The sequence below is a fragment of the Misgurnus anguillicaudatus genome, chromosome 22, assembly GCF_027580225.2.
Source record: "Misgurnus anguillicaudatus chromosome 22, ASM2758022v2, whole genome shotgun sequence".
NCBI classification, from domain to species: domain Eukaryota; kingdom Metazoa; phylum Chordata; class Actinopteri; order Cypriniformes; family Cobitidae; genus Misgurnus; species Misgurnus anguillicaudatus.
The window spans coordinates 23,479,008-23,500,421 of record NC_073358.2 but is presented as its reverse complement, the minus strand read 5'-3'; the positions used below and the strand labels follow the sequence as shown (position 1 = coordinate 23,500,421).

Below are 21,414 nucleotides of genomic sequence, written 5' to 3'. Positions count from 1 at the left end.
TGGCAAAAGCGAGCGTCTTTTTTATCATAAACACTTTAGACGCATCTGCAGCAGGCACTTATTTTGACAAGACACGTGATGCACACAGCATCTCTCAAGGCACAGAACACATATTTTGAAATGACAAACCACACACATGACGGGCTACATACATGTTGTGACGAACATCGCATCGATTGCCCTCGAAAAAAGAAGTCACCAGCCGTCACTGGATACAACTATTTGCAAATCTGGAATCTGAGCTTGCAAAAAAATCTTTATGGTAGAAATGTATGAAATATCTTCATGAAACATAATCTAATATCGTAATGATTTTTGGTATGAAAATCGATAATTTTTTACCCATACAATGTATTGTTGGCTATTGGTACAGATATACCCGTGCTACTTTGGTTTCGTGGTCCAGGGCAGGGTCACATTTTTACAATAGCAAACCAGCTGCTTTGGTGCGAGCGTGAAATGAGAAGAAGAAGAGAGGCAAGATCAATATTTATATTACGATTACATTTTCTATCCAGACATGACTTATTTGTAACAAATACCTGAGGATTACTGCAAATGCCTTTGCAAGTCTTTGTTGTCAACATACTGTTAAATGTGGTCACATTTTTACTCTGTCAGACAAAAATGTTGAAATGGTCCAAAGTTGTTATTGGGGCAGTACCCTTTCATATATATATATATATATATATATATATATATATATATATATATATATATATATATATATATATATATATATATATATATATATATATATATATATATATATATATATACACACACACACTTGAGGTTCTAATGTAACAAATTTAGGTGCCAAGACTTATTGTTAGGGGCCTTTTTTGGCCACTTTGCCTGACCGTGTACATTTACTTTTCAGATTCTCCTTTGCGGCCTCAACTTTGAATTCTAACAAGCTATACACAGTGTTGTCTATCCATCATTTCTGACCTTTTGTGCTCAATCTCAAAGAATCGCCTATTGTTACTTGGGTTACCCCATTACATAAAAAAACGCTTGTAATCTTTTAAATCAGGTTATGGTAAAAGAAGAACCAAAACTTTCCTACAGTGTAACAGTGCTCATACACTTTTATCACGGCACACTGCTCTATTCATTACAAACAAAGAACTGAACTTCGTTTTACATGTCTTGCAGAAATAGTTCCTATGTTTTGTTCAGGAATGTACAATTACTCAGAATTTATTGAATTTATCAGATCATTCCTCGCTTCTTTAGTTTCCTCATGGACTTTTATAAAGCAGGATACGTGTAGATGGTGCACAAGACCATTACAACTAAATCGCATAACTGTATGCCTGTGGGAGATGACAATTGGTTGTGATTGGAGATATGAATATACAACCAATAGAAACAGGGCCGCCGAAGGCAGATAGAGACTCGTTTGTATTATTTTGGGTGGGGACATCCTCTATTATCTGAATGAACATCCTATGGGATAGCGCATCTTCTTCTCTTCCGTATGTACAAAACCAACTACAAGCAAACGATGTATATCCTTCACATTTATGTAAAGGGTACCTATATTACATATGGGAGAGCAGTGATATCTCCATATTTGATGTGTGCACTTTGCATTCTGCAAAACATAAACGCGTGTAAATGACTATTCATTCATATTGTATAGTAGCCTACATGGTATTTAAGTGTATAGGAGATCATGAATGATACATCATTATGATTCAGTAAACACTACAGGGCGGTTTCCCAGACAGGGTTTAGATTAATCTGGGACTAGGCCTTAGTCATATTAGAACATTTAAGAGATCTTGAGATAAAACAATGGCATTGACATGTTAAGATATGTCAGTGAAAGATGTTTTTAAATTAATGCAGCTCAAACATGCATTTTATTAATGTTCATGTTTATGTTTATGTTCATTCATGTGTTATTTATTCGTAGCATTTCGGAGCAATACAGAAGTTAGATATACAGTATTCATATGCTGGCAATGTTTACAGTGATCTAATTTCTGGCAGGTGTCTGTATCTGTGGTAATGCTACAATAACCTCAAGCAGATACTATACATTTACTTTCTTGTAAATAATCATAAAAAATATAACTAAAAGACATTAAGTTTAGACTTGAAATGTGGCAAACAGTTTTCAGAAACGTGAACACGCAAAGCTCAAACTGCTTTAAACTGGCTATCACACCCTGTTACTGGTAGAGACATGTCTTCATCTTCTTGATTGTTCCTTTGTTTACAAGGTTTAACTAATAAATATTTGTAAGCGAAACAATTAAGGTGGTTATGTGCCTGGAAATGTATTTAGACGTGTATGCAAATCTTGCAACATTCATAGTTGCATAACACAAACTTCATATTTCAAGTCCGTCAAGTTTGTAGCCATATAACCACAGAATAAGAGATATTTCGAAAACACGTCATCTTTGTTATCAGATTAATCTTATGCAAGCTTTGTCATTGTGCTGTAATGGTCACAAATTCTCTGAAAGGCAATTTGCAGTAACAGGAAAAAAAATTATTGATTAAATAAATGTAAAAATTTCACTATTCATCTAAACAATTGAAAATATGAGTTTAATCGAGGTCGGAATTACAATGTTGTTTAATTTGATAGTAAACTTATGGTTTTTTTTTTAAGATTTAGCCTAAAACATGTGAAGCAATACAACATGACAAGCACTTTGATTTTCAAGTTTTGCTAGCTATAATTTTTCATGTTTTCATGTCAACCCCTCATTTAGTTCTTTCTCCCACTCTTAACACTAAAATAGGCTTTCCACCCTTACAGCGCACCTGTACGGACATGTTCTCCATTTCTTAAAGATCGGAAGATCTTAGCAGAGCAATGTGTCAACAGAAACAGCTAAAGGTAGCTAAATAATAATGTTCATGTCAAAACAGTTGAGGTTTCTATGCACATAAATGAACAAAGCTATGAATAAGTAAGTCAACAGTTTATTTAGAAATGTAAAATGTGATTACATGTTAACTCAAAGGTATTCATTTTCACTATCACTAATTCTAAACTAAACATTATTTATCTTAACTAATATAATTTTTGGTTATGCATATGAGATTGCATAACCAAAAATTATATTAGTTGCCTCTCGTACCTTTATAAAACGGTTACCACACAATATTAAAGTAAAAAAAATATTAGTGCAACTTTCATGAAGTTAAATCAATAAAAGGATTCCTTCCAAAGAAAAAATAGTCCCTGACTGCGAACAACAACATGAAAGCTCAAATAAAAACAACAAACTGTTCTCAGACTTTAGCCGTTTCTCAATACCAAGTACGCCAAACTCGGACTTGTGTCCTTCGTAGTTCGAACTTGCAAGTTCAGACTCGGAAGAACGAACTCCTGACGCGAAATGCATTCTGGGAAACTTCGCTCTCATAAGTCCACACAAGTCTCCTCTGATGCATCCTCGATAAAATAGGCGGATCAAGAACACATCCGGGGATTTTATGTGAACTTGGGCTAATGGGCTTGATGCAAACTTTGAATTGGAACAGTACTTGGGCCGCGACTGATGACGTTTCACAAGTCCACAAGAACGCAAGTACAGACAAGAACACATATTGAGAAACGGCTTTTGTCTCATTATATGTTTATGTGTTGCTAAGGGTGTTGCTAAGGGCGCAGTGATATTAAATAGAACCGTTGGGTGACGCGGTCATAGCAGTGTTTTATCGTGAATAAAGCACACCTATTGACCAATCAGAATCAAGGATTGGAACTAACCGTTTTATAAATGAACATATTCCGGCTTTCTGGCATTGAACTGAATACATCTATTAAATAAAATATTAATACTAACACTAAGAGAGCTTCTGGTATAACATTTTATTCTAAGAAATGCTGTGTTTTATATATTAATATATATATTTCACTGTAACATAAACTAAGCTTTCTATATTATTTATACATTATATCTTTTTTATCCCCCTAGGACCTCCTGGAGGCCCACCGGGGGTCCCTGGACCCAAGTTTGAAAACCCAATGTTTTAAACCGAATACGACCTGAAGTTGCCTTAACTTTTTGGCTAGGTACAGAATATTTTCCTTGATCACAACCCAACATCAGTTTTTCTGCAGAGGGATGGTATTCTGTTTCCAAGAGCACAGTAATCCCAACAGATGTCGGTGATTTTCGTAAGATGTTGGACATGTGAATAAAGATCTTACCACAAAAAAGCTCAACTGACACGACAGGTGCAAAACAAGAAAATTAACTATAAGTACAGCCTCTAGTCAGCTTGGTATGTTTCAAACAGCGGGGTGACTGTTCCATCTTTCCATTCAACAAGGATTTCGCCTCGCTGAATAACAGGTGACCGGGCAGGATTCATGGGATGCTGGGTTAGAGGAGCTCTTTCACTAGGCACCGGAGAACCTGGTTGACTGGCCTCTCCTGTTGGAGTGTAAGATTTCAGCACCACGACGGTCTTCTTCCTTCTGAGCATAAAGAGGATGAACCATAAAGAGGATGAAAAGCCTTCCCTACTGAAAAATCCAGCTAAGACCAGCATAAGCTGGTGAGCTGGTTTTAGCTGGTCCCCAGCTTGGTTTTAGCTGGTTTTGCTGGTGTAGGAAGCTGGTTTTGCTGGTGTAGCAAGCTGGTCTAGGTGTGTTTTGGTCACATTTTAAGCTGGTCTAGCTGGACTTAGCTGGTCATGCAGGAATACCAGCTGTCCCACCAGCATGACCAGCTTTGTCAGACTGAGAGGACCAGCGTAAACCACCTTACACCAGCTAAAACCACCTACCAGCTTATGCTGGTTTTAGCTGGATTTTTCAGTAGGGTTGTTGTGTTTATTCTTTATGTGAAATTGATCTATGTACAATTTCACATCAAAATCAATGCTGCCATTCACCATAAACATTTTCAAGGCTTTAGGAGATAAATGTTGGTTTATTTATGCAAAATAAAAAGTATCTTACCTGTTCTGATAGATGTTTAGAATGAGAATAACAAGTCCGAGTAACAGGGCCAATGAGCTCAGAAGCAACATTGTCATTTTCCAGCCTGCTCCTGTTAGTAAACACATTTTTAAAAAAATACCAAAAATCTTTTTTTAATTTTTCACAGTTTCCTTAAACTGCTGATTTAACTTCACAAGTCTCATTTCTACCAAAACATGCATTGCTACTGAGCTTTCCTTTCCTCTACTGCCCTCACGTGGACAAAATGTAACAACAGTCTTAAAGTGCACCTATTTCATTGCTAAAAACAAGGTTATTTTGTGCATTTGGTATAATACAATGTAAAACACATTATTTCCAGATATCGTACATGTATGATAATGTTGGTCTTGTCTACATCATCAATCCCAGGAAGTAAACTGTTGCCTACAATCAGTGTTTGTTGTAGTCCAAAAAAAGAGATTTACGTTGGAGATGATAACTCACATCATTGTTTACTTTGGGGTATGTACATTTTGCATATGGTTAACATGTACTAATACACACCTACACACCAAAGGAAGGGTACAATTGTGAATCGGACCAGGTGTTCTTTAAAAATAAAGGTGCTTTAAAGGTTTTACTTTGATGCCATAGAAGAACCATGTTTGATGCCTCAAAGAATCTAAGTTAAAGGTTCTTTAAAGAATAAGTCATAATAATTTCTTTCATATTTTCTCCTTTTTACCACAAAAAAAGTTTCAGAAAGTTTCTTTATAGAGCCATGCAGTTAATAATGGTTCTTCTATGGCATCATGAAGCACCTTTATTTTTAAAAGTGTAAAATATAGGATCAATGCTGTTTTTTAAAGTTGCCCCCCAGCATTTTTTGTCAATTTCACAAAAGTTTCACAAAATGCTTTCCAGCTAAATTTTCTTCTAAAAATATACAAACATACAAATATATCAAATGAAAGAAAAGACCCTTTGCTTTCAAACAAACAAACAAAACAAAGAAAAAAAAAAAAAACGTTTCATCCTATCTAAATTTTTTCTCCGCTTATAAATTCTTAAATATGGGTATTTTTCTTGGAAAAATAATTATTTAGCAAAAAGCTGAAATAATTGCATTTCTGTGAAGGAATTTAGTTTGAGATCAGATTCAGAACAATTATCAAAACATGCACATATGTTGTTTAAAATTAGTAAATAACGTTTTAACAGTGTTGGGGAAAGTTACTTTTAAAAGTAATGCATTACAATATTACGTTACTCCCCAAAAAAGTAACTAAGTGTGTTACTTAGTTACTTTTCATGGAAAGTAATGCTTACATTACTTTTAAGTTATTTTTGCGTTACTTTTTGGCTAAGGCTTAATCTCTTTCAGGCCTTACAGGTGTTTTTTATGATCGCAAAAATGTCAAGCTCTGGCCTGCCATCTCCGTTTCTGACACAAACTGTTCTAGCTCAGGTGCACAGAGTGCGTAATTCTACATTAATATGTTTAGTTTAATTCAGTACATTATTTTATTTTTAAATTGAATTAATTCAACTGAAAAGTAATTCAACTATTAATCACTGTAAAAAACTTCTGTAGAAATTGCAGCTGGGTTGCCGGTAATTTACCGTAGATTTAAATTTATGTTTTTAACTGGCAACATTTTGTTCAAAGTTAAATGAACATTAAACATTTACAAGTCTTTGTCTTTATAGAGTAAAACAAAAAAAAAACAGCATCAAGCTAAACATTCTGGGAAACAAAATCTGAAGCAAAAAAACAGAAAAAGGTTGATGATGACTTCTGGTTCCCAGAATGCTTTGCATGAGGCTGTTATTCTATAGTTTTATTCTGTAAAGATAAATACTTGTTAATATTTCAAATTTATTGAACTTTGAACAAATTCTTGCCAGTAAATAAAATAAATGGAAATCTACGGTAAATTACCAGCAACCCAGCTGCAATAACATTGTAATTTCTACTGAATTTTTTTACAGTTTACATTTATAAAGTAATGCGTTACTTTACTCGTTACTTCAGAAAAGTAATAATATAACGTAATGCACAATATTTGTAATGCGTTACCCCCAACACTGCGTTTTAGCTTTAGTTTTTTCATAAAGTGCCATCTAGTGGATAATCGCGGTATTGCAGATTAACATAAAAATTCATCAGGAACACTTTTTTATGCAAATGTTTTCTTTTAATTGTCGAGATAACTTGTCAATGGTGGGGAAAGAGTTAAACTTTGGAAATGTTTATTGTTTTATTTACCTCACTAAAAATTATTTTAGTAAAAAAAGTACTGTCTGAACACTTTATACTCACCATATTCTGCTGGGAACACATTTACATAAGGTCCCTCAGGTCCCGTGCTACTTTGAGGTTCATGCAATGCATCAGTGGTCTGTGTTACTTTAGTAGTTTTAGGAGCAGTCACGTCTTTACTCCCAGCTGAGGCAAAAATACAAAAATTAAACAACATTAGTATGTTGATAGTATAATAATTATTCAAATCAAAATACAATGTACAACTTTAATTGAGGTGTGAATGTAAACAGACACATGACCCAGATGATGATATGAAGTGATGCTTGTAAAAAGAAGATGTGTATGATAAGCCACTAATCAAATTGATGGAATGAAACATAAATCTATGGATCATGGGACTCTTCAACAAACTCCCTTACAATGCCAATAGTGAATATTAGTGAGGATTCTAGGTCCGGTCCAAAGTGTCTGTTGAGATTCCTGCAACACATTCTGGCCATGATGTGTACTGTTTCCCTCCTCGCATACCGTTTGATTAGCCAGTGTCTTCCACCTGCTGCCTTTTTTGCGGTCTTTGGAAAGGAAGAGCTTGGAGGAATCATGCCGTGCACTCAGGTGCAGACCCTTGCCATGTAATGTCAGGAGACCCTTTTTAGAACAACTCCAGGTCTGGCCCTCACCATCCTCCTCCTCGGACCTGCAAGCTTGCAACCAAACAACCTCGTGATCCTGGATCTGGGGTGCAGTTACACAATCTCCCGTCTGTGGATTGCTGAGGGTGCGGGTCACAGGGTTCCAGTGCCATTCCTGTCGAGCAAAATCTCCTCTGCACTCCTGCAGGGTTAGCCTACCACCAACCTGCTCTTCGGTTACTTCTATACACTTTCTCAGCTCTTCATTCTTGATCTGAAATCCTGTACTTTCTACAAGGAGAAAGGAAGTTTGTTATTACTTTTATTGGTAGGATACATCTACTCATTGTTGGTGAATTCTTGCATCAAATCATGGAATACATTTGTTACTAACTGACAGATGGATCTGGAACTATATATGAAACTTGTTTGAAAACATTTAAGACCACCATAAAAACAATCAACATAGAAAAATTTCATTTTTTGTGTTTTATTGTTTTCTACATAACATTATTTTACAGAACATTCTGTAAAAAGAACCTGCGAAAAAATAAACGTGATATCTTTACTATTTATTGACTGAGTAAGACAAAGATGAAAATCAAACTTTGTTGTTAATCCTAAAATGTGATACTTTAGTCTGCAAGGATTTCACATAAACTGTAATAATTAAAAGTGCTAACTTTGTTAATTTGTAGAAATAAAACATAGTCCGTGATTTCCAAAATACCTTCAAAAACAAGTGTTGTTATGAGAAAGAAAGTCCAGAATCCTCTCCAACTTTCATCCATCTCTTCGGGAACACAGCACATTAATAATAAGGAAAGATTAGACACCCAGTTCACCGTTAAAAAGTGCTCAGATTAAATGTGAGCGAAAGGTTGTTGATCCACAAGATACTGGCCACTGCAGCAAAACAGACTTTCACTTGGAGGACGAAAGAAATTTATAGTGCATAGAGTGCAAAAATCTTCAAAGAGTGAGAACAGAATACTAATGAAGAAAAAGGGTGAAAGGCAAAATAAGTGCCCTCCCACGTTGGAAATAAAAAATGAAGAACAATACAAACATCTAAAACAACTGTCTACCAAAGCATAAAGAGCTTTAAGTATAACAAAACTTTTTAAAAAGTTATCTTAATTTAAAATGGGTCTTTTCAAGTTTCAAACAATAGCTAAGTAAAGAAATTCCATTCTGAATGATAATTTACAGAGGTTTAATGCAGAACGAGGATCCTTATTTTTTATGAGGCAGCAGCATTCAGCAACTTGAATGGCATTCCTTTCATGACAAACTGAGATGACAAAGCTTCTGTTCTGGTTGCTATGTTGTTGCTAAGCTGGTGTGAATGGAGCCAGGCCATATTTAACTGGGACGAAAACACTTACAGAATGTTTCCACCTTTCTGTGTTTCTATGGTGCTGCAAGTGCAAAAAAAAACGTACTACTACAAAAGCACAGAAAACAACAAACAAATGAAAACATGCAACTAATTGATCAAATTAAATAAAATAAGGACTTTGCATGTTTAAATGCTCTAAATCATAACTTAAGCATTGTAACCCAATTAAAAGTAAACAATGTAGCATGTATCTATTTGAAGAAATCAGTTTTGTTTTGTTCATTAATTTTTTTATTTAATTTTTCATCTTGGAGAAAAACAACACTCCTCTGAAAATCTGAAAGGAAACCTTGTCCCGCTTACAGGATGCTTACAATCAAACCTTTCACATGTGGATCTGAGGGAGATTTGAATGCATGTAGGATGCAAGTTGCAAGTATGTGACATCATCACAAGCATGCCATTGTGCTGAAAGGAGTTTGCAACTGAAACAGAGAAGGCTGAAAAGGCATTTACTCCAAAATTTTATAATGAGAGTGAATGGTTTTGTTTGTTTGAAATTGTGCATATTTGTACTTCCCATGTTTTACACTTAGGAGAACATTTTGTTAACATTTTTATAATTGTCCTATTTTATTATTGTTGTTTTGTATGTTATTATTCGTTTTTTCTATTTACATTGAACATAGCTGACCAGTCCTATTTCATTGCAAGTTGTATCCTCTGTAACTGTAGGCGGTGTGACAAATGTGACCCTTCCTGTAAACTTTAGGCTAAAGTCTGAATCTATTTTAAGATTTGGAGCATCAAAGTTTGATTTCACTATGATTTCAATCTTTGACATGGCCTTACTCAATATTGAGGATATCAAGGTTGTATTTTTACAGAATATTCTTTACATTATGTTTTTATGTAAAAAGGTAAATCACAGAAAAGCTGACTTTCCAGATAACAAACTAAATTGAATTTTACATTTTCATCTGCATTAAAACTTAGCCAACTGTTGTAAATCTCATGGGGCTTATATCATGTATCAATACATGGCAGCCAATTATATATAGTTATAAAATCAAATCTATTTATTTTAACCCTCTAGGGTCTTTAAGTTTATTGGCCAGTTTTGAACTGCACTGACATTTGTGCTTTTATCATGTGCTTAAAAACATAATAATGGCAAATGTCTCATAACACTGTGTTCAGCACAAACTGGGCTTCAATTATGAGCAACATGTGTACATGTTTGTATTTTTGAGAGAAAATTGTGCGTGGTATTTGATTTTTAAGTCAACGATACAAGTCCACAAAACCCATACTAACATGTTTTCACAAGACTTGATTGAAACTGGTAGTTTTTCCTCAAAATGATGTGAAAATCATTCGGCCTACTCATTCACATAAAACACTATATTATATATTGAATTAGAATTTCTATGGCACTTTTTGCTTAGAAAAACCACATGCGAGGAGGCGTGAAAGCTCCTGAATAATCTGTGATTGACACCTGAGGAAACAAAGATTTGCAGAATGAGCTACAATGTGAGCCCTTCAGGCAGGTATGTGAGAGGAAACAACAAGAAAGAATATGAGGAATGTACTTGTTTTGCAAAAGATATATACTTGTTTTGTTTGTAGTTCATTTTAATTACAGCCAAAAACGAAGAGTTTGGTTCCAAAACTAGATAACTTTCCTTTTTCCCAAAAATCTTGTTTTTTGATTGTGCATTCCAATTAATTTCATTCGAAGTGCAGTTGTTTTGTTTTGATTTAAAAAAAAATACAGCTAAGTAGCACAATAAATACGGAATAATTGACGACAGGCTGTTGAATTATAAGAAAATAATGCACACCCAAGTTGGTAATGCGGTTACACCGCGGGTGTGCATTATTTTCAAATAACTCAAAGGACCGGAGTCAATTATTCCACTTATACCACGGTTACCACAAATATTGCTCTGGTGCCTATTTTTAAGACATTTTAAAAGGTTAGGTGTGCAGTTATTGGAAAATAATCAACACCCATGGAACATTTCTCAGCCAATCAGAATACAGCATTCAGTAGGTCCGTGGTATAAAACACAATGAAAACATGATAACATAATACTAAACATGTTTTGAAAATTCTTTTAAACAAGGAGTTATATGGTTTTGGAACCGAACTCTTCAAATATAGTCCGATTGCACAAAAAAATTATTACACAAACGCGCTTTACTAGATTGTTTCAAGAAAATTTTCTTTATAGTCTTTATTTTATTTCTCACATCACATTCCTTTTTTATATAAACGTGTGTGTGGGCTCACTTGGTTACAGTGACGTGATAACTTATTGGCAGGTTTTGTAAGGGCAAGGTGACGGAACATTTGAGCAATGATGGATAAACTCAAGTGATGAATAGCTTGCAATTTTACAACAGTCCACATGACAAACAAAACAAAATATACAATCAATGAACGAAATTTTACATATGTGCAGTATTTGCAGCATTTAAGAATGCAAGAGAAAGAACATGCTGTTGGTGGCAACTTACAGGATCCTGAAAAACACAGCATTGGGTTTGCTTTACTGCAACTATAATGCAAATGTCTGAAACCCGCCAAATCGATCCCAAACCCGCCCAAATTTTGTACACCCGCCCAAACGCATTTATACCTGCACAATCAAATTCGCACACTCTGGCAACACTGCTCTCAGGCGACAACTCTGCTGCAAGCCAATCGAAAGATGTTTGCGCATGCGCAGAGAAGGTATCCGTGGCCGAGATAGAGAGAAGCTGGGAGCAGCATACATACACGCGGGAAGCAGCAGCTACACAGACTGTATGCACGACTGTAAACATGCGGACACCCTCGCAACAAACGGCGTTAAGAAAAAGTAAGCTAATTCCCAGTTGTGCATGCTCTGTATTAAAGTCTTCTCATTCAATAGCATGACATCAGTGTTTGTTGAAAAACTCGGTTGCACGTCTGCTTGCTAGGACGCTATGTATGTAAAAATGCAGCGTTAACTGGTATCTGGTAGAAATTACGGTAATAATAGAATTTAATATTATTGCTGTTTATAAACGTGTTCAGTTGTGATACATTATTTGATATCTGCGTGTTAAACAATTTATTTAATTATTTATTTTGGTGCAGGTTTACCTGAATATGAGAACAAAAACAGTACATTCATTACCAAAGAGGAACCAATTGGTCAAATAAACCCCCAGGCCCCCCACACACATGAAAAATATGGACAACAAAATATACTGAAAAAATTATCCTCATACATCAATCGTTACAACTGCAAAGAAAACCCACATGGTGATGAAAATGCAAAGAGAAGTGTCACCCGTGTCAAGACCTCTGCAAAACATGCAAGTCGGATCCTGTCTAAAAGCAGCAAGAAAGCCAAAATCAGTGAAAAGGAGAAAAAGCCCCGGTTCTCTGATCAATGGCTGGAAGGTAAATATCCATGTAAAGAGTGTGGCATGGTACTGAAGAGCAAAATGGACCTTATGAATCATAACCAGACGACACATCGTCATTTACGACCATGCAAGTGCAAAGAATGTGGCAAGTGTTTTGCTAACCAGTCCGGACTGAAGATCCACATGCGCACACACACGGGGGATCGTCCATTCATCTGCAAAATCTGTAAAAAAGGCTTTACCCAGACGGGCTCTCTCTACACCCATATGATTTTGCATAGTGGTGTAAAAAGATATAAATGTGAACACTGTGGCCACATATTTGCTTGATGCAGTGACTTGACGTCACACCAAAAAATTCACTCTGAAGAAAAACAGCACAGTTGTACTGAATGCGGTAGGTCATCCGAATAACCAAAGCTGTAATACTTTAAATTGCCAGCATTACTTTTTGAACCTAATGCGTTTGTACTCTTCTCTGTTTCTGCTCTAGGTAAACAATTCCACCGTGCTGTACATTTGCGGGAGCATTTACTAATTCATGCTGGAGAGTTGCCGTATTCCTGTAACAGTTGTGATAAAAAGTTTCGTTCTACTGCTAACCTTGCAACTCATCAACGCACACATACAGGAGAAAAACCCTTCAAGTGCACCGAGTGTGGAATGTGCTTCAGGTTGTGGAACCACTGGAAAGGACACCTAACCGTGCACTCCAATGAACGTCCCTATTCGTGTGAGCGCTGCGATATGAAGTTCTCACGTTTGAATTATCTGCAAAATCATATGCAGATCCACACCAACAACCGACTTTTTGTCTGTGATGATTGTGGTCATTGCTTCAGAAATCGGAGTAATTTGGCTGTTCATCAAGCTGTGCATTCTGAAGACAGGCCACATAAGTGCTCGCTATGTGACAAGAGCTTTAAACAGCTCCAAGCGCTGACGGTACACAAGCGTGTTCACACCACAGACAGACCACACCACTGTAAGATCTGCAACAAAACGTACCGCAGCAATACAGGGCTGCGCCACCATATGTTTTCTCACACAGGTGCTCGTCCCTATGTTTGCAGTGAGTGCAAAAAGGGGTTCAGAGATCCTGGTTCCCTGTCGAGACACCTCCGAACGCACACGGGGGAAAAACCTCATAAGTGTGAGCTTTGTCCAAAGGCATATTCCCAGCTTTCAGGCTACTATGCTCATATGCGTATACACACCGGGGAAAGGCCTTACAAGTGCACCTATTGCTCTAAGACGTTTCGCCATCGAAACGGCATGAATTCTCATGTTTTGCTTCACACTGGACAGGCTCCTTTTCCATGTCCGGAATGTGGAAAACTTTTTAAGCAGACTGCTAGTTTGAAAAAACACATGAAAGTGTTTGGCCATAGTGAAGATAAATTAAATCTGACATCAGTAAAGGAAAAAGAAAAGTCCTGATGTGTAAAGGAATTTTTGTCAGGCCAAACTTTAATCAATTAGTTTCTACAAATACATAAAAAATTGTTAATCTAACATAATTCCTAATCTTGTTGTCATTTAAAACAAACAAACCTTTAACTCTATCACAGTCTGCATTTAAAAAAAAAATAAGTTAGTTTATCAGTGTTATACTGTACAGCTTTTGAGCAGAATACAATTGGTCTGTAAACCTATGTATAGATGTTTTATGAAAATTATGTTACTGTCGAAAATAAACTGGAACCAAATGTCATTGAAAGAGTTTGAAATAAAAAGTACATGACATTATCTATCTGACACACAGTCGTTATTGTGTATTTTAAATGTCTTTTATTTATACGTTTTACTCTCATTCTTTTATCTGTTAATTAAAGGGACACTCCACTTTTTTGAAAATATGCTCATTTTCCAGCTCCCCTAGAGTTAAACATTTGATTTTTACCATTTTGGAATCCATTCAGCTGATCTCCGCGGTCTGGCGCTACCACTTTTAGCATAGCTTAGCATAATCTATTTAATCTGATTAGACCTTAGCATAACGCCAAAAAATAACCAAAGAGTTTGGATATTTTTCCTATTTAAAACTTGACTCTTCTGTAGTTACATCGTGTACTAAGACCAACGGAAAATTAAAAGTTGCGATTTTCTAGCCAGATATGGCTAGGAACTATACTATCATTCTGGGACTTGGCCGTAACATGGCTGCAGGAGTCGCAATGATATTACGCAGCAGCCGAAAATAGTCCCCTTAGTATCTTTCAATGGCAGGGAGGGGACTATTTTCGGGCAGTGCGTAATATCATGGCGCAGCAAAATACTTGATTATTACACCATAATGAGAATATAGTTTCTAGCCATATCTGCCTAGAAAATCGCAACTTTTAATTTTCCGTCTATCTTCGTACACGATGTAACTACAGAGTCAAGTTTTAAATAGGAAAAATATCGAAACTCTTTTTTCTTACGTTTTTTAGGCGTGATGCTAATGGTCTAATCAGATTCTATGGAATGTGCTAAGCTATGTTAAAAGTGCTAGCGCCAGAACTGGAGATCAGCTGGTTGGATTCCAAAACGGTAAGAATCAAATGTTTAACTCTAGGGGAGCTGGAAAATTTTTATATTTTCGGAAAAAGTGTAATGTCCCTTTAACTGTACATCTCTCAGTTGTTTAAATTACACCTATGTACTGCTTTAGTTTATCAGTGTTCACGCTTGCAAATTATTGGACTTTGCAACATTCTTAATCCTAAAAAAAACATATAAACGTTTTTAAACAAGCTTTACGGTTTTTGAAGCTACGTCACTCCCTGCACCGTATTATTCTGTGACGTTTTACGCACGTCTGTCACGTTGTACGCAAGTCTGCCCCGTCACTATGGCTGCAAGAGACGCGAGACGGTGAGAGCTTACTGCAACAAACGCAGCATTTAATATGAAAACTGATAGCTAACGTTCACTTTCAGTGAGATCATACATCAGCTGACATTCAGGGTTGGTTAGTGATAGCTGGTTGGATTTGTTCATAAACATCATCTAGCAGTGGTACGTTAATGTTATGTAGAAACCCTTTGAATTTCAGAGCTCACATTCCTACTTAACGCAGTAACCAAACGGTGGTTACCATTTGGTCGAAATGGCTAAAATGTACCACAAAGACAAAAGCATTCCGATAAAGAGCAGCGCCTCTGCGTTGTACAACAACCTGAGCGTCCTGCGCATCGCGCCGCGCTGCCTCACCTATTTCACCGTGGTCCATGCCAACGTTGTAAATATGGTTAGCGCTTCTTGGGACGGGCTGAACTATTCCCATCGACAGCTGCAGTCGAAAGAGGGCAACGTGGCCACCAGCTCCTCACTTATTATGCAGGTGAAACCGATTTCTATTTCAGTGGTTTGTTCAGTGATGTTTTTGGTTAACCCTGACTTTTTTGTCTAACAGGCAGCATGGTGTGTCCTGCCCTCGAGAGATCTGCTTGTCCTCACTTCTCAGAAAGGAATTCAGGTGGGTCAAGTATCATGCCAAGCTGTTTTCCCCTTAAACACTTATATTCTTGGGAACCAGGGGGCTGAAGGTTTGTTTTTTGATTAGATGTACGAATCGGATGGATCCATTATGGTCTATTGGCATTCGCTGGACACTCCAGAAACCCCCACAGGTAAGTGAATGACTTTTAACGTAGACATTTCTTTATAAAATCACTGAGAAAACTACTTTTTATGATCACCATGTGTCTGGTAAATTTGGGTATCATTGTTTTCCACAGCTAAGGCAGTGTTTGCACGAGGAATTGCAGCAGTGCGGGAAAAATACATTTGTGTTGGTATGTGGTTAAAGTATATTTGTAATACAATTGGAAGTCATTTTTTGGTGATTAACTGTTTTCTACATTAAAACATGCTACATAATGTAAAGTGAATAGCATTGGTATCTTAAACACTGACTGAGTAAGGCCATGTCAAACATTTGTGAAACCGGTGATTGAAATCAAACCGATGTTCCTAATCTCATAATTAGATTGAGACTTTAACCTAGATTTTACGGATAAGGATCACATTTCTGTATAGGTATTCCACATACAACATTTCTTAGAAGCATTAGTGTGCATGTTTACTAAAGTTTCATCGCAATTTCTTTCAGGAGTCTCATCTGGATCAGTTCTTGTGTTCGATGTTCCCAATAAAGGCAGTAACATCACCCTGTCTGAGGTTCTGGAGGAACACAAAGAGGCCATCACAGATATGGCCTCCGAGTGTTCAGGCAATCCGGTATTAAAGGAATAGTCTACTCATTTTCAATATTAAAATATGTTATTACCGAGGGGCAACCTTCCGATCTCTCTAATGAAGCCAACACGGAAGTGACTTAGATGGGGACGGCAGGCAACGCCTACTTTAAGCTTCAAAAGCGATCTTCACAAACCAATGGGTGACGTCACGGACACTACGTCCATATTTTTTACGGTCTATGGTTATTGCCTTGACTGGGAATTGTTGGTGCATCCCTCTGTCATCTGTGTGCGTGCGCGTGGGCGCCGGAGCGCGCTGCGAAGCTTCGATAGCATTCATTCAATTGTACCATTTGGAGATAAAATTAGAAGTGACCAAACACATCAACATTTTTCCTATTTAAGACGAGTAGTTATACGAGCAAGTTTGGTGGTACAAAATAAAATGTAGCGCTTTTCTAAGCGGATTTAAAAGAGGAACTATATTTTATGGCGTAATAGCACTTTTGGGAGTACTTCGACTCGCCTGAAAAGTCCGCTCCCCTTCTCACTCTCATAATGGGAGAGGGAGGGTGTTACTGCGCCGAGTCGAAGTACTCCCAAAAGTGCTATTACGCCATAAAATATAGTTCCTCTTTTGGGTCCGCTTGGAAAAGCGCTGCGTTTTGTTTTGTGCCACCAAACTTGCTCGTGTGGCTGCTCGTCTTGGGTGGGAGGAACGTTGATGTGTTTGGTCACTTCTAACTTTGTCTCTAAATGGTGCCGTTGAATGAATGGGGCTGGGCTGGATGCTGTCGGGGCGTCGCAGCGCGCTCCGGCGCTTGCGTGCGCGCGCACAGATGGTGGAGGGATGTATCAACAGTTCTTGGTTGGGGTAGTGACATATTTTGATATTGAAAATGAGTAGACTATTCCTTTAACTTTAATTTATTTTTAGTTTTCACTGTTTTTGCAAACCATATGGAGAGCATTATTTTGTGTATTTTTTGAATTCAGTTCATTTATTAATGAATCTAGTGTTTTATTGTTAAATGCGAATCTTATTTCAGGAGTGCATTGCTGATTTAGTTAGTGCTGATGATTCAGGCCTCCTCTGTGTGTGGAAATCAGGAGATGATTTTCAGTTGCTCAACAAGATCCCTGGTTTTGAGTATGTTATGACTTTCATTATACCCATATTCCAGATCTGTCTTATAAACATTTTAAATGTCAACTAAAAACAACAAACTTTAGTCCATGCCGATGAAAAAGCCATTTATTAAATGAATAAGTGAATAAATTAATAAAGTGTGCAATCTACTTCTCACAGTACAAGTTGTTCCTCAGTAAAGCTGTGGAAGGGGACAGTGATTGCAGGCTATGGGACAGGGCAGATTCGTCTGTATGAGGGAGTCACAGGGATACTGCATGCAGAGGTCAATGCTCATGCACGCTGGATCTACTCTTTGGACATTGCCCCTTTCACTGGCCTGGTAAGAAAAAAGAAAAAAATTATATTTGCAATCATATAGTAAGGTTTATATGTTCTAGTATTTCTCAAATGTATCATTTAATCTTATATTTTAGTTTAGAGTTTATATTTAGAGGTTCTTTGTATTTAACAGAATTCTTTATCCCAGTTTTCTTTCATTCTAACTCTCATGTACTACTTTTTTTCGCTCTCTCTTCAATGAAAAAGCTGCTTTCTGCAGCTGAAGACTCTTGGGTTAGAGTGTGGCATCTGAGCGTGACCCCAGAAACTAACAGCGTAGAGGTAATGCTTCTCGCAGACCAAACTTTACCTTCACAAGCACTAACTGTATTAATATTTTTTCAATTAAATCATTTGGCTTGGACCATGCAGGCCTTCAATGTGAAGTAATACTAATCCATGTGAAAAATAAATGTAGAAAATATAAAAAATAAGTTATAAGCAAAATGTGTAGAAATTATAGTATTAAATGCTAAAAAGTAGTGATGGCTAAATTATAATTAAATAAGCTAAATATCGAATAAATTAACATATATTCCTTTATAAAGAGTTGGGAATATGAATGAGTCATTGTTGTGGATCTGCTGAATTTTCAGATTTTTTTTATTTTGATTTGGGCCTGCAGTAAACATAGTGTTGTAAAGCACTTTTCATTTTCTAATAAAACATTTCTACGCTTTCTCTGCGGTTTCTAGATCGAGCACATGTACAATGAGTGCGTAACTGATACTCAGATCTGTGGAGCCAAGTTCTGTGATGGGGATGGCTACGCTTTTGCAGTGACTGGCTACGACTTGAGTGAAATTATTCGCTACACGCAGGCATAGGTTTTGCTGTACATTAGCGTACTGCTTGTGTATGTATCTTGGTTGTGTAAGGATCATTTGCTACAGTATATTCTCCTATGGCATGTTCCATAGGAATAAAGTAATGTCTGGACAATATATTTGTGTATTCCATGTGATAGTGTGCAGCCATAATATACAGGATCAGTCTGGATATATCTGAAATGGGCTAAAAGCACAACTTGAACAACAGGTGGCAGTGTTTTTAATGATCTGTTTGTGCTGCCAGTTTTGGCAAATACAAAATACACGTTCTGCCCTGATATTGGAGTAAATGTCATTACAGTCATGTTTTTTGAATGTATAGATTTCCCCATTAAAGGCGGAGTCCACGATGTTTGAAAAACGCTTTGGAAAAGGAGACGGGCCGACTACCAAAACACACTTATAGCCAATCAAATCAAATCAAATGCCGGGTTGCGTATGTGTGGGGCGGGTCTATCAACAGAAGGTCCAGATTCTATTGGGGTAGGGGCGTGTTTGTTTAGGTGATTTCAAATATCAACATTGGCTTTCAAACATCATGGACCCCGCCTTTAATCTGGGTCAAAAACATGATATAAACAAATATTTTTCTATTAGTATTTTGTTGTTTACATTATTTGTATAATTTTATTCACAATTACATAATGTCAGATATTATTATTTTGCTTTAGTAAATCAATTTATCAGACTTGCCGGTTTCCTTGACTTCAGTAAGACAAAATAATGCCACAGTACAGTGTTTATTTATTTCATGTGAATATTTTAAATGTGAAACACTGCATATTGTGTTTTTCTGATGGACATTTTATATTTATTGTTTTACCTGTTTTATTGAAACATTGAAATGTATGCACTGTTTCAAGGTAAAAGCTGCCAGTGTTTCACAATATTTTGTTGTGTTTATTTCTGTTCTGTTATTTTTAGTGTAACTGTAGACCACTATATTAGTGACAATCCAGCAAAAAATGAATATTGTTTTGGCTTTTGTTGTAATTACAAATATGTACCAGTTGATGGCAGTAAAATGTTTCTTTGTATAAATGTAATCTCTCTCTTTTCAATTACAGTTTGAAAGAAAATGAGATATATAGATATATATTTATAGATAGATGTATGTATATTTATAGATATCTTTATAGATGCACGCACGCATATATACATATGTACAGTACTGTGCAAAAGTCTTAGGCCACCATGCTACCATTAGATTTGTTGTTTTTGCAATGTTATAGTGATCATATATAATTATTTGTCAGGCTCTTTATTAAAATACAACCAGAAAATACAGGAAATGTGTATTTAGTATTAAAAACCATAAAAGTATAAGCTAAAGTGTCACGTATTTAGGGTAAACTCCCCTTCCACTTGAGCAATAGCAGGCAGCTGCAGGATCTCTTAAACCTAAATAAAATTTAATCCTAATTTCTAATTCTAATCGAATGACTTCAGGACTTCAGTCTCTTCAAAAAAGCTCAAAATATGTTTCGTGCTAGAAGAGGTCACACTAAAGACTGACTGATGCCTTGTTTTTAATTTGTACATATTTCCTGATTTTCTGTTTGTATCTTTAAAAAGAGTAAAAAATAAATATGGATGGACATTTAAACTTTGTTAAAACAACAAAGTTGGTGATGGTGGCCTAAGACTTTTGCACAGTACTGTATATATATATATATATTAGTACTGTATATATTCCATAGACTGTAAATATATATATATATACTTAAAAATTAACTTAAAATCAACTTAAAAATTAAAACTATAATTTAGTTACCCTATTACCATTCTAGTTGTATATGACTTACTTTCTTCAACCAAACACATTTAGGGGCGGTTTCCCGGACCAGGATTAGCTTAATCCAGGACTAGGCCTTAGTTTAATTAGGAAATATAACTAGTTTTAACAAACATGCCTTACTAAAAACATTACATGTGTGCATTTTGAGGTAAAACAAAGGGCACTGATGTATTTGAAGATACGTCAGTGCAAGATGTTTTCAGTTTGGAGAGCTCTTAAAAGTGTTTAAGTCTAGGACTAGTCTAATCCCTGTCCGGGAAACCGCCCCTTAGAGTTTCCTAGCTTTGTAATGCATTGAATGGTACCCATTTCTGAAGCCCTTCGTCAGAAAAAGGAATCCATACGACTCCAGTTGGTTATTACATGTCTCTGAAGCAAAATAATACATTTGTGAGTCGCTACTTATTTTTAATGTATTTAGCGATCGATAGTTTGCAATTTGTTTTACTTTTTTATTTTATTTGTTGATATGTTTTTATCATTGTTTAAAAAACATACATAATTGAAGCCAAGCGAGTATTAAAAAATAAGTAATAAATATTAAAATTGAAGCTTTTAATAGAATGTGCTT

The 21,414-nt window shown here is 36.2% G+C and overlaps 2 protein-coding genes and 1 non-coding gene across 4 annotated transcripts; 2 read left to right on the top strand and 1 right to left on the bottom strand.

Annotated features, from left to right (window-relative positions):
* Positions 1-3,491: 3,491 nt before the first annotated feature.
* LOC129440611 (uncharacterized) lies at positions 3,492-9,058 on the bottom strand. 2 transcript variants are annotated; one of them, XM_055200055.2, is made up of 5 exons: positions 8,538-9,058; positions 7,595-8,098; positions 7,233-7,358; positions 4,946-5,036; positions 3,492-4,456 (listed from the first exon to the last, which is right to left on the bottom strand). In XM_055200055.2, exons 1-5 carry the CDS (start codon positions 8,617-8,619, stop codon positions 4,252-4,254), a joined length of 1,008 nt encoding a protein of 335 aa, XP_055056030.2. In that variant the 5' UTR covers positions 8,620-9,058; the 3' UTR covers positions 3,492-4,251. The 2 variants fall into 2 exon arrangements, with proteins under 2 accessions (XP_055056030.2, XP_055056029.2); XM_055200054.2 differs by having other exon boundaries at positions 3,492-4,459; positions 8,538-9,048.
* A 2,771-nt stretch (positions 9,059-11,829) lies between these two features.
* On the top strand, positions 11,830-14,308 carry LOC129440612 (uncharacterized). Its single transcript, XR_012365372.1, has 3 exons — positions 11,830-12,019; positions 12,283-12,954; positions 13,051-14,308. It is a non-coding gene; the product is annotated as an uncharacterized protein (transcript).
* Positions 14,309-15,359: 1,051 nt separating this feature from the next.
* Positions 15,360-20,056, top strand: wdr54 (WD repeat domain 54). Its single transcript, XM_055200057.2, has 9 exons — positions 15,360-15,885; positions 15,958-16,020; positions 16,108-16,174; positions 16,283-16,339; positions 16,657-16,784; positions 17,794-17,894; positions 18,054-18,216; positions 18,423-18,497; positions 18,911-20,056. Exons 1-9 carry the CDS (start codon positions 15,652-15,654, stop codon positions 19,040-19,042), a joined length of 1,020 nt encoding a protein of 339 aa, XP_055056032.1. The 5' UTR covers positions 15,360-15,651; the 3' UTR covers positions 19,043-20,056.
* The last annotated feature ends 1,358 nt before the right edge of the window (positions 20,057-21,414 follow it).